A 12,646-nucleotide genomic window follows, 5' to 3' on the forward strand; every position below is an offset into this window, starting at 1 on the left:
TGTAGCTATAGAGGTAGATTAGATATAGGTTGATTATATGCCATCAAGTCAAAATCAACTTTTGGTGCCACACAGATAGATTTTCTCCATAACAATGTCTTAACTGGACCTGATGCTGAGTGTTTGGGAACCGATGGCTGTACTGTAATATTCTTTATCTAAAGATTATGAAACAAACTTGGAGAACGATCTGTTTGAAGGGAGTTATTTGCAGAGCAGAGCTGAAACAAAGACACAGTGACTCACTTCATAGCTTGTAAATTCATTCACAATCTTATTGTTTACCAGACTGTCGCAAGATTGTTGCACAATCTTCATCCTTACTTGGATGATATTCTGGATAGTTTTACAGGTAGTTCTTGACTTACAACTCTCCATTTAGTGACCGCTCAAAATTACAACAGCACCGAAAGAAGCGACTTACAGCTGATCCTCACACTTACGACCATTGCAGCCTCTCTATGGTCATGTGACCAGGTGTTTGCCAACCGACATGTGCAGGGGTAGGCAACCTTGGCTCTTTTATGACTTGTGGACTTCAACTCCCAGAATTCCTGAGCCAGCCATGCTGAGGGGAAAGGGAGAGGTTTCCAAGCTGAGCCATGCTGGCTCAGGAATTCTGGGAGTTGAAGTCCACGAGTCATAAAAGAGCCAAGGTTGCCTACCCCTGCACATGTGTTTATAAATTTATAATTTATGTTACAGCATCACAGCACCACCATTTGTAATCTTCCAAGCTGGTCTGTGAACATAATAAAGATATGATTTGATTACTGTATTTGGATTCTGGTCATAAAACTTCTTTAAAAAAAAAAAAAAAACTCATCCAAACTCTAAATTTGGCATTCAGAATTTAATTTTGAAATCCCACACTTGAGTTCCAGAGCTATGTTCTCCCCAAGGGCTTAAGTCCATAGAGAAGAGAGAGGGGGGGGGATTCTCAAGACCCCTTTTATTAAAATTAAATCTATGTCTGAAAAATTCTTATTCATCGTATTCCTGCAGAATGCTAACGAAGTTAAATTTGAGACTATTTAAGACAGTGCGTTATTTTTTTTCCCCCTTTGTTTGGTAATTTTTGTTTTTAAGAAGAAGCTGTGATTACGACGGGGTGGAAGATAGAAAAATACATGAACGTTGCAAGTGCAAATATTTAAAGCAAATAATTGTGCCCAGCTGGATGGGGTTTAAACAGAATATAAAACAGTCAATTGGCATTTTCCAGACATGTGTAGAAGGATGGTGTGGTGGGTTTTTTTTTTTTGTTTAAAAAGCCCACCTTCATCTTCAATTAGTTCATAAGACCACTAGCAGCTCCCTAGCTTTGATTTGAGTTAGGGTCATGCAATTTTAATTACAAGAGCGAACGGGTTTGAGAGTTTATACTTTCATTTGTTTTAGAAGAAAGCGAAAACAAGTACTGTCTGAGAGTGGTATGTGGCTAATTGGGGGACCTTTCTTCTTTAAATAAAGGGAATTTTGCAGTTAATCAAGTATTAAAGTTGTTTGCAATCGTTCTCTCTCGGTAATTAGGATTGAAGGAAATTTGATTCAAGTTGAACTGAGATCTTGGCGGCTGGATGGATTGTCTTTTCCTTGAGTTTGGGGGGATTTTTGTACTTCTCAGTTTGATATTTTCGTGAGTCTCCCGTCTAATTTAATTCAGAATAGAGTTGGAAGGGACCTTGGAGTCTTCTAGTCCAACCCCTATGTGACTGTCCATCCTCTCCTTAAAAGCCTCCAGTGGTGGAGTGTCCACAACTTCTGAAGACAATTAATCCACTGATTAATTGTCCTCACTGTCAAGAAATTTCTCCTTATTCCAGTTTGCTTCTCTCCTTGACTAGTTTCCATCCATTGTTTCTTGTCTTGCCTTCTGGTGCTTTGGAAAATAAGTTGACTCCCTCTTCTTTGTGGCAGCCCCTCAAATAGTGGAAGACTGCTATCACGTCCCCCCACCCCCAGTCCTTCTTTTCTCTAATCAGGGGTCCCCAACCTATGGTCCATGGCCTGGTACCGGGCTGTGGTCTGTTAACCACCAGGCCCTGGGAATTGCTGGCAAGCCCTGCCCCACAGAAGCACTGCCTCACAGGCACTAGCGGCCCCATTTGCTCATGCACGGCCCCATTTGCGCATGTGTTTGGGGGGCCACGATTGCGCACATTTGCCTGCTGTTCCCTTTCCTTCCAGGCCGCTAAGCTCTCTTAGTTGCAAATGTGAGCATTTCTCCTCATTTCCCCTTCATTTCACCAAAAATTAAGCAGCTCCTGTTACATCAATTTGAGGACATGTCAACTATGGAGCGTCAAAGGCAGGGGTAGGCAACCTGGGTTCTTTTAGGATTCATGGACTTTAACTCCCAGAATTCCTGAGCCAGCCACGCTGAGGGGAAAGGGAGAGTTTCCAAGCTGAGCCATGCTGGCTCAGGAATTCTGGGAGTTGAAGTCCACCACTCATGAAGGAGCCATACTTCCCTCATGCTGGCTCAAGAATTCTGGGAGTTGAAGTCCACCACTCATGAAGGAGCCATATTTCCCCCATGCTGGCTCAAGAATTCTGGGAGTTGAAGTCCACCACTCATGAAGGAGCCATACTTCCCCCATGCTGGCTCAAGAATTCTGGGAGTTGAAGTCCACGAGTCATAAAAGAGCCAAGGTTGCCTACCCCTGGTGTAGGGTCTCCTGCTTCAGCAGGGAGTTGGTCTCTTCCAACTCTATTCTCTATTCTATTCTAATGGTACGTGGGAAAGAGCTTGGGAGACAGGACGAAGAAAAGATGACGTGATAGCAGTCTTCCAGGGGCTGCCCCAGAGAAGGGATGGACCGCTTCTCCAAAGGACTTGAAGGCAGGACAAGAAACAATGGATGGAAACTAATCAAGGAGAGAAACAACCTGGAATTAAGGAGACACTTCCTAACAGAGAATACAATTACCAGTAGAACAACTTGCCTCCAGAGGTTGTAGGTACTCCATCACTGGAGGCTTTTAAGAAGGGATTGGACAGCCATTGGTCCAGAATGGCATAGTATCTCATAGTTGAGGAGGGGGTTGGACTAGAAAACCTCCAAGGTCCCTTCCAAGGCTTTTATTCTATATTCTGTATTCTGAATGGTCAGATCAGTGGTTCTCAACCTTTTTAATGCCGCGACCCCCAAACGGTCGTAAGTTGAGGACTACTCAACCGGTCATAAGTCGAGGACTACTCAACTGGTGCAGCATCATTTGCAGAATGGGACTTTTGGCGGGCTCAGCAGGGCAGAGACAGCCTGGACAATTCCTATTGGCTTTTGAAAGCCAATAGAATTAGACTCTATTCAAGAGAGTCTATTCTATTGGCTTTCAAAAGCCAATAGAAAAAAAAGGGAGTAGCACAGCTAAGGAAGAGGGGAAAAAGTGGCGGACTGCGTTGTTTGGCAACCCCTGTGAAATGGTTGTTCGACCCCAAATGGGGTCCCGACCCACAGGTTGAGAACCACTGGGTCAGATAAAAGGAAGCATAGCCCACAGCTGCATAACAGGCACAGAAAGAGATTCAGAAGGGACCGTCCCTAGTTTCTCAGGCTGTAAAAGAGACAGTGGGAGGTTTGTACTTTCAGACTTGCAAGATTGTGTTAATTCAGCTTTACAGTAAAATATATTTAGCTGATCTGGTCCTATTTACTGTCTTGTGTAGCTGGTAAGGCTGACGCCATATGGGAGCTGAACATTTGTGTCTCACCACCATTTCCAAATCAGCATTTACCTTCAAGGCTGATATTCAATGATACTGAATACATACTAATGTAATAAATACTTAATATGTATTTAAACAAAAAAAAAGATTCTCCTTTCTTTTTCTTTTTCCTTCCTACGTTTATTCCAAGGACACTAAAGCTAGGAGTAAATGAATTCAATTCACTGTTATTTCTGCAAAAAGCAATCCAGTTTTTAGCTGCAGGCACTTTCCCCCCCTATTACTTTGAAAACATAATGAAAAACCATTCACTGAAACCATACAATCGCTTATTTTACCCATTGGAACACTATTAATGTTGTACACATTTTCCTGGAAGGCCACATTTGGAATACTGCATCCAGTTTTGGTCACCACAATGTAAAAAAGATGTTGAGACTCTAGAAAGAGCGCAGAGAAGAGCAACAAGATGATTAAGAAACTGGAGGCTAAAACATATCAGGAACGGTTGCTGGAATTGGAGATGTCTAGTTTAACGAAGAGAAGGGTGAGGGGGGACATGATAGCAGTGTTCCAATATCTCAGGGGCTGCCACAAAGAAGAGGTTTGACTGAAAATGATGTCATTTACATCATTTGGCATAGACCAGTGATGGGAAACCTTTTAGAGACCGAGTGCCCAAACTGCAACCCAAAACCCACTTATGACTCGTCGGGTGCCGAGTGGGTGTGGCCCATTGGGTGGGTGTGGCCCATTGGGTGGGCGTGGCTGCGGTGGTAACAGCAGACTGGGTGGGACTAAAAAGTTTAATCAATCAATTCCAACTTTGCAAGATCTTTTTTTTCCCCATGAGAAGTTGAAATTGACTGATTGATTGAACCTTTTTTTTTGTACATGGCGGCAGAGGCCTAAAGCGAAAAGGTTTTATAAAACCCAGCTGAAGGCCTAGAACTGGGGCGACAGTGCGCATGCCCACAGAGAGGGCTCTGAGTACCACCTCTGGCACCCGTGCCATAGGTTCGCCACCACTGGAATAGACAGTGTATTTTGACACAAATGAATATTTATCATGGCCATCTATCCATCTACCTGTCTACCTATCTACCTGCCTTTCTGCCCGCCTATCTATCATTTATATCTATATCTACCTATTATCTAGATAGAATCTATCTATCTATCTATCTATCTATCTATCTATCTATCTATCTATCTATCTATCTATCTATCTATCTATCTATCTATCTATCGCTACAGTGTACAGGTTTGATAAGTCACAGAGAAATCAATGTGTGCCCTGTTTTGCCAAATTCCTGCTTGTGTGTGCGTTTCCTCCCTGGATTCAGCCGCACCCTTTCTTTGACAACTCGCTTCCTTTCAAGGCAGCCCTTGTCAGATTGCCAACGCCTGTTGTGTCACTAGACCTGTGTGAATCTCAAAAGGGCAGAGCTTAGTCATGCTGGAAAATCCCTCGGAGGATGTCACAGATGCAAATCAGGTGAAGAAAGGGATGTCAGAAAGTTGTCTGGCCTTAATGAGATACTGATAAAAATGGAAGTGAAAAATTTAAAGATAAAACAGGAGGCGGAAGAGGTGTAAAAGCTTCTTCACCCTTTCAGAAGCAACTAAAATAAATTTGGAAATGCTTTGAAGCTGTTTAGCCCACTGTTGGCACAAAGTATCTATTTGAGAGTCTCACACTCTGATAGGTAAAGAAGTACTCCAGGTGACCCAGATAGGGAACCTTGTGTGAGAAGGAAAGGTTTTCCCCCTGTTTTTTATCTATTCAGAATTTGATGGCTATCAGAAACCATAAAGAAATCAGTTGATCCTGAAGGAAATCAACCCTGACTGTCCTTTTGAAGGTCAGATACTGAAGTTGAAGCTCAAATACGTTGGCCACCACGTGAGAAAGCCCTGATGTTGGGAAAGAGGGAAGGCCGAAGGAGAAGGGAATGCCAGAGGAGGAGATGGTCAGATAGGGTCATGGGATGCAATGAACATGAATTGGAGGAAATTCCAGAGAGAGTGTAGGAGAGGGAGACCTTCTGTGCTATGGTCCATGGAGTTGCAAAGAGTTGGACATGATTTAGCAACTGAACAAGAAGAAGAAGAAGCCATAATGATGTCCTACATTGTTGATGCTGTTATTAGTTGCGAAGTTGTGTCTGACCCATCGCGACCTCATGGACAATGTTCCTCCAGGCCTTCCTGTCCTCTGCCATCTTCTGGAGTCCATTTAAGCTCACGCCTACTGCTTCAGTGACTCCATCCAGTCGTCCCCTTCTTCTATTGCCCTCCATCTTTCCCAGCATCAGGCTCTTCTCCAGTGAGTCCTTCCTACGTGCCAGGACATTAACATATGTTGACGCAATTGGGGTACTTTTGCATTATTTGTTTAATGTCATGGTACGTGTGATGTCACTTATGGGAGTGCCTGTTCCTCTCCTCCCCTGTTGTGGCTAGATGTTGTATCTACTATGAAGAGGAACAAGCAAAAGTAAGTTGTCTCTTTGCATTGTGTGCAGTGTCACACACACAAAAGTTTGATAGATACATTGTCAAATAGCATGCCCGTAAATTCAAAAATTAAGAATGAGCTCCTTTGCTCTATATTTACATCACTTTTAGACTGGAATGACTCTCACATCTGGTCAGTTGACCTTAAACACAGCATAGGATAGTTTCCCGGGAATGTATCCCTCAGTCTGGGCTGTGGGTTCCAAGTCTTGATTGACTGACCCAGACAGAGATAAGTCTTAATATGGAATGTGTTCAGAAGTTTTTATTAGCATGAGATCACACCAGGTTGTTCAGCCAAGTCTGGAAAGGATTGCTATGCAAAGGTTCCCCTTCTCTGTCCAATCATAATGGTATATGGAAATGCTGGAATTTGTTGTTGGAATGTATTTCTATGCAACAACTATAATAGTATTCAGCTAAATAGATAGCAGCGTTTACAAGCTTGGATCTATGGTATATACTCTGTGCTCTTTTGTTCTAAGTAGAGTTTCCTGTTACAATTAAACAGTTGAGCAGTAAAGCACATGGTGACTGTACCCTTGGTTTGCTCTGTGGTGCTATGTATAAACAGAATTTCTAATAGGGAATGACCTTGGGATATCAGAGGAAGATCTGCAGACTAGAAAATATTGAAGCAAGCTGCAAGTGGTAAATGTCTTAGAAGAGGCCACCGCTGGTTTCCTGGACATCTGTGGAGATTCTCAGTCATCCAGGTCATAGTTGTCTCAAAGGTGCTTTTTTTCTTCAAAAGGCCAGTAGTAGACTGTTTTTACTTCTCATCCAAGAAACTTTATCAGTTCTGATGGTAGGGGAATGGAAGGATAGGTTCTAATAGGATGGTGGGAGGGGATGGAAAGATTGTATTTCTTTGCAATCATCTGGTTGTTAATATTCTCTCTGCGAACTCTTGAAGTCACTTGGGGGTTTATCTGTGCCCTCAAGGTCACCAGAATCAGGGTGCAATTGGTTGTGGAATCTTCTTGGAACTGCTGCAAGGGTTGCATTGTAGACAGATGGTGTCTTTAACCCCCTCCCCCTTCTGTTGAGGGAGGGCTATTCAATTCTTTGACCCCTCTTTCAAACCAGCGGTCCTCTCTGTCCAAAATGTGGACTTTTCTGTCTTCGAAAGAGTGGCTTTTGTCTTTCAGGTACAGATGGACCGCTGACTCTTGTCCTGATGGGTTTGTTCTCCTATGTTGTGCCATGCATTTGTGGTGAAGTGGTTGTTTTGTTTCCCCAATGTTCAGATCTGCACATGTCCCGCTGCACTGTCGTGCATATACCACGTTGCTCAGTTTGTGTCTGGGCATTTTATCCTTGGGGCAAACAAGCTTCTGCCTTAGTGTAGTCTTGAGTTTAAAATGTAATTGTATGTTGCGTCGGTTGAAAATCCTCCTCAGCTTTTCAGATATTCCCGCAATGCATGGAACGACAACATTGCTTCGTTTGTTATTCTCTTCTTTCTCTATTATGAGGAGCTCCTGCTAGGTCTTTGTGGAGGGGGGAATTTGATGAAGGCCCTGTTAGGATAATTAGAAGTTAATTCTGAGAAATTAACAATTCTGAGGAATCCTTGAGAATTTGTGGTTATTCTAACTGGGCCTTCATCAAATCCAAAAAAAGACCCAGCAAAGGGGGTCTTTCTTCTGTGTTGGGCAAGACATTTTTTTTGAGAATCAGTACAATAAGCACTCCGAGATTTTGGATCGTGTGGACAAAACTGCATTTGGCACTGAAAGCAGGATCATGTTACTTACGTTCTGCTTTCAGCAGTTGAAGTATATGCTTTGTTTTTTTTTTTTTTTTCTTTTTGCAGTGGCGCATTTTCTGAAGTTGTCCTGGCCGAAAACAGGAGCAGTGGAAAACTGTTTGCAGTGAAATGCATCCCAAAGAAGGCCCTGAAAGGGAAGGAAAGCAGCATAGAGAATGAAATCGCTGTTCTTCGAAAGTAAGCACTGAAAACATCTTTTATTTGAATGGCGGTTGTTTTGACTCACTTTCAGACATGGTACCAGATGTGAACTTTCTCACCTCTGCTAAATAGATGTTCTCCATGAGTTGGTAGGGAACTCAACAGACGTGGGATTTGGTGCTCTCACCGATGATCACAAGGGAAGTTCATGAAAAATGTCATGGTTCCGACAGATGAAACTCTTCAAAGAACTTCGAGGCATTGTTTACCTTAAATAATCTTTATTGGAGTAGCATAACTTGGGCACTAACATAGTTGAAGCCAAAATTTGGATTCCCCTCCCCTGAGCACATAATATCAAACACAATTCCCTCCTCTAATTAACAGTCATAAATCACATTCTCCAATTAGTTTGAAATGCAGGCTTTCCCTCCTGTTCTCCAGCCCGCTGTTTCTTATCATCTCTTATTTCAAGCTCTGAATTCACACACTAGTACAGTGGTTCTCAACCTGTGGGTCGGGACCCCATTTGGGGTCGAACGACCATTTCACGGGGGCCGCCAAACCACGCTGTCCGCCATTTTTTCCCTTTTCCCTAGCTGTCCTACTCCCTCTTATTGGTGGCCACACCCACTTGGGGTCACCACAATATGGGGAACTGTATTATGGGGTCACGGCATTAGAAAGGTTGAGAACCACTGCACTAGTACAATATTGTTATATCTAACTAACTCCTACTACATTCCTCCTCCTCCCCCAGCATCATCTAATTCTAAGAGTAAAGCATAAGAAAGAAAAAGGTTGTATCTTCATATGTTGTCAAAGCAAGAACATCCAATGTCAGCAGCGTTGACATCATACACATGACCACAGAGGCTGTCCTCGACATGACCATAACTGAGCCCAAAATTTATGTGGCTAAGTGAGATATTTGTGAAGTGAGTTTTGCCCCATTTTATGATCTTTCTTGCCACAGTTGTTAAGCGAGTCACTGCAGTTGTTAAGTTAGGAATGCGGTGGTTAAGTCAATCTGGCTTGTCAGAAGGTCGCAAAAAGGGATCACATGACTTAAGGACAGGGCATCCATCCTAAATGTGAGCCAGTTGCCAGTTGCCAAGTCTCTGAGGTTTGATCGTGTAACCGTAGAAATGCTGCAATAGTTGTAAATGTGAAAAATGGTCATAGGTCAATGCAAGACTACCTGTGTTGTGTTTGGAAGCTCTGCCACAGGGTTCTGGGTCGACTGTAGTTTCAGTGCTAAAACCTGGAGATAATCTGGAGAGGTCTTACTGGATGAGGCAAGGCTGCCCCCTTTGTCCGTTCCTCCTTCATATGGTAGGAAGTTTAGTAGAGGTGTACTACTCTACTGCTAGTTCCAAAGCTCCATACAGCAGCTATGCAGGAGGAGCAGCAGAATCTGGAGGTGGAGTCAAAAGAGGCATCAACCTAGAATCCCTATGTAGTCACAAGTGAACTAAATTCAACTCCCCTTGAATTCCATTGACCCTTACCTAACTTCAAGAAGGTGTGGACTATTAGCTGAGAAGATTTCTGTGTGTAAATTTTTAGCAATAAATCGGTTTAATTGGATTAATTAAATTAAATTAAATTAATTAATTTAATTGGATTAATTTTAAGTGTGGATCTAGTCTTTCAGACCTGACAATCTATGACCTCTATTTCTCCTGATAGCCACTTTTACAGATGATTCCTTTTCAAGATACGTGAGCTTCCATAATGTTTGGGTTGTTTCATATGGTTTCCATGCTAAGCTCTGGACTAACCGCCCAAAGGACCAACCTGGTTACTTCTAAGGCAACTCCAAAGTTACATCACATTGGTTTTCCTCCCATAAAAAGATTCTTCCCTTTTTAAAAAATATATACAGTATGCCAAAGATGGATAGCAGGCTAAGGTCAATAATGGGTTTTCTATTTTTGTCAGGAGGATATTGATTTTCTCTTTCAGAAGAGGATGTGGCTCACATCAATAGATTCTCGAGATGCATGCTTTCACCTATCAATAGTTTCCTTCCATTGCTTCTTTCTTCCCTTTACAGTAGGTGGATCCATTTATCAGTTTAACATTCTACCATTTGATCGCTCCACGGAATGGAGACTTTCTTTTTCTAAGCATGCAACATCCATTGTGTTTCTCCAAGCCCAAAGCCTATCTAGACCACCGGCTTTCTCACTTCTCTTGGTGTAAAGATAGGAAAGCTGTCCCTCTTGATTTGTCCTCTGCAAAAAATAGCTCACTGTGTGTTGCTCCTTGTCTGTTGGGAATGCCCCATTTGCTGACCCAACCTCTTTTTCATCCATGGAAACCTCCATTGGAGTCTTGATTTCTTCTGCCTTACTATTTGGAACCTTCAATTCTAGAATCACTCGAAGATAATATGGTACAGAAGAAATTGTACTGGCTCCTCGGAAACCTTCTACAAGAGATTTTTGTTCAGCAATATAGAAATCTTAGAAGACTTTGCCCAGAAAACATCAATCATCATCATCATCATCTTCTTCTTCTTCTTCTTCTTCTTCTTCTTCTTCTTCTTCTTCTTCTTCTTCTTCTTCTTCTTCTTCTTCTTCTTCTTCTTCTTCTTCTTCTTCTTCTTCTTCTTCTTCTCCTCCTCCTCCTCCTCCTCCTCCTCCTCCTCCTTCTCCTTCTTCCCCTTCCCCCTTCCCCCTTCCCTTCTTCTTCTTCTTCTTCTTCTTCTTCTTCTTCTTCTTCTTCTTCTTCTTCTTCTTCTTCTTCTTTTCTTCTTCTTCTTCTTCTTCTTCTTCTTCTTCTTCTTCTTCTTCTTCTTCTTCTTCTTCTTCTTCTTCTTCTTCTTCTTCTTCTTCTTCTTCTTCTTCTTCTTCTTCTTCTTCTCTTCTTCTTCTCTTCTTCTTCTTCTTCCTTCTCCTCCTCTTCTTCCTTCCTTCTTCTTCTTCTTCTTCTTCTTCTTCTTCTTCTTCTTCTTCTTCTTCTTCTTCTTCTTCTTCTTCTTCTTCTTCTTCTTCTTCTCTTCTTCTTCTTCTTCTCCTTCCTTCTTCTTCTTCTTCTTCTTCTTCTTCTTCTTCTTCTTCTTCTTCCCCCTTCTTCTTCTTCTTCTTCTTCTTCTTCTTCTTCTTCTTCTTCTTCTTCTTCTTCTTCTTCTTCTTCTTCTCTTCTTCTTCTTCTTTCTTCTATTCTTCTCCTCTCTCTCTCTCTCTCTCTTCTCCTCCTCCTCCTCTTTTCTTCTTCTTCTTCTTCCTCCTCTCCTCCCCCTTCTTCTTCTTCTCTTCTTCTTCTTCGTCTTTTCTTCTTCTTCTTCTTCTTCTTCTTCTTCTTCTTCTTCTTCTTCTTCTTCTTCTTCTTCTTCTTCTTCTTCTTCTTCTTCTTCTTCTTCTTCTTCTCCTCCTCCTCCTCCTTTCTCCTTCTTCCCCTTCCCCCTTTTCTTCCTTCTTCTTCTTCTTCCTTCTTCTTCTTCTTCTTCTTCTTCTTCTTCTTCTTCTTCTTCTTCCTTCTCTTCTCCTTCTTCCCCTTCCCCTCTTTTCTTTTCTTCTTCTTCTTCTCTTCTTCTTCTTCTTCTTTCTTCTTCTTCTTCTTCTTCTTCTTCTTCTTCTTCTTCTTCTTTCTTCTTCTTCTTCTTCTTCTTCTTCTTCTTCTTCTTCTTCTTCTTCTTCTTCTTCCCCTTCCCCTTCCCCTTCCCCTTCCCCTTCCCCTCCTTTCCCCTGGAAAAAAAAAAGACAAAAAGCAAAGGCCAAATGGAGTTGGGCCCCCCGCCCCTTTAAAAAGCCTACATCAGAGGGGAATTGTCCTGTTCACCTCAATGGATCTTGCCTGCTTTTTCTTCACCTACAATGATAGAAACATCATTATTTGTTAAATAGCCATGTCTTATGGCCTTCAAACTGAGACCCATGGTTTGGATTCTAGAATGGGCAGTGGCCATTAAGGGGCGTAATGTCCACCATCTTGTTCTTTACACCAGTGATCCCCAATCTTTCCAGCTTGGCAGCCCGGCTCAGCCTAGCACAGGGCTGTGTGTGTGTAAGTGGCAAGTATATGCGTGTGTGCACAGCTGCATTTGTGTGAGCGGCAGGCGCATGAGCCCTCCTCTCACGTGAATGGAGCTTCGTGCGTGAACAGAGGGTGCTTTTGCTTGTGTGTGAAGCTCCGCTTGTGTGAGCAGAGGACACTCATGCGCAAAGCTGCATTCACACAAATGGAGCTTTGTGGCGAGTGCAAGCGCCCTCCTGCTCATGCAAGTGGAGCTTCACACATGCATGAGTGGACCTTTACATGCGCGTGCTTGCCCATCTCTCCCACGGCCCAGTTTCAAACAGGCTGCAGCCCGGTAGTGTGTTGCAGCTCATGGGGTTGGGGATCTTCTTTACAGGAATTAAGATTGAAGCTTCAGTTGGCTAGCCAACCTCAGCCTGAATACATGCAGCAAATTCCAGCTGGACTCTGCTGTCCAGTAATTTAGATATTTATTCTGTGGCCCTCCCTGGGTTGATTAAAAAAAAGCAGACCTTGATAGGTAAATGACCGCTTATCCTTGTATATGATCCTTC

The 12,646-nt window shown here is 42.7% G+C and overlaps 1 protein-coding gene across 1 annotated transcript in view; it reads left to right on the forward strand.

Annotated features, from left to right (window-relative positions):
* The window catches only part of CAMK1D (calcium/calmodulin dependent protein kinase ID), a 180,808-nt gene that overhangs the window by 76,324 nt on the left and 91,838 nt on the right, over positions 1–12,646 (forward strand). The window contains exon 2 of the mRNA XM_039357495.1: positions 8,010–8,141. Within this exon, the coding sequence (XP_039213429.1) occupies positions 8,010–8,141 (132 nt within the window). The remainder of the gene's footprint in view (positions 1–8,009; positions 8,142–12,646) is intronic.

Source organism: Crotalus tigris, unplaced genomic scaffold (genome assembly GCF_016545835.1).
Source record: "Crotalus tigris isolate CLP2741 ecotype Arizona unplaced genomic scaffold, ASM1654583v1 scf7180000018925.3142382, whole genome shotgun sequence".
Classification (NCBI taxonomy): domain Eukaryota; kingdom Metazoa; phylum Chordata; class Lepidosauria; order Squamata; family Viperidae; genus Crotalus; species Crotalus tigris.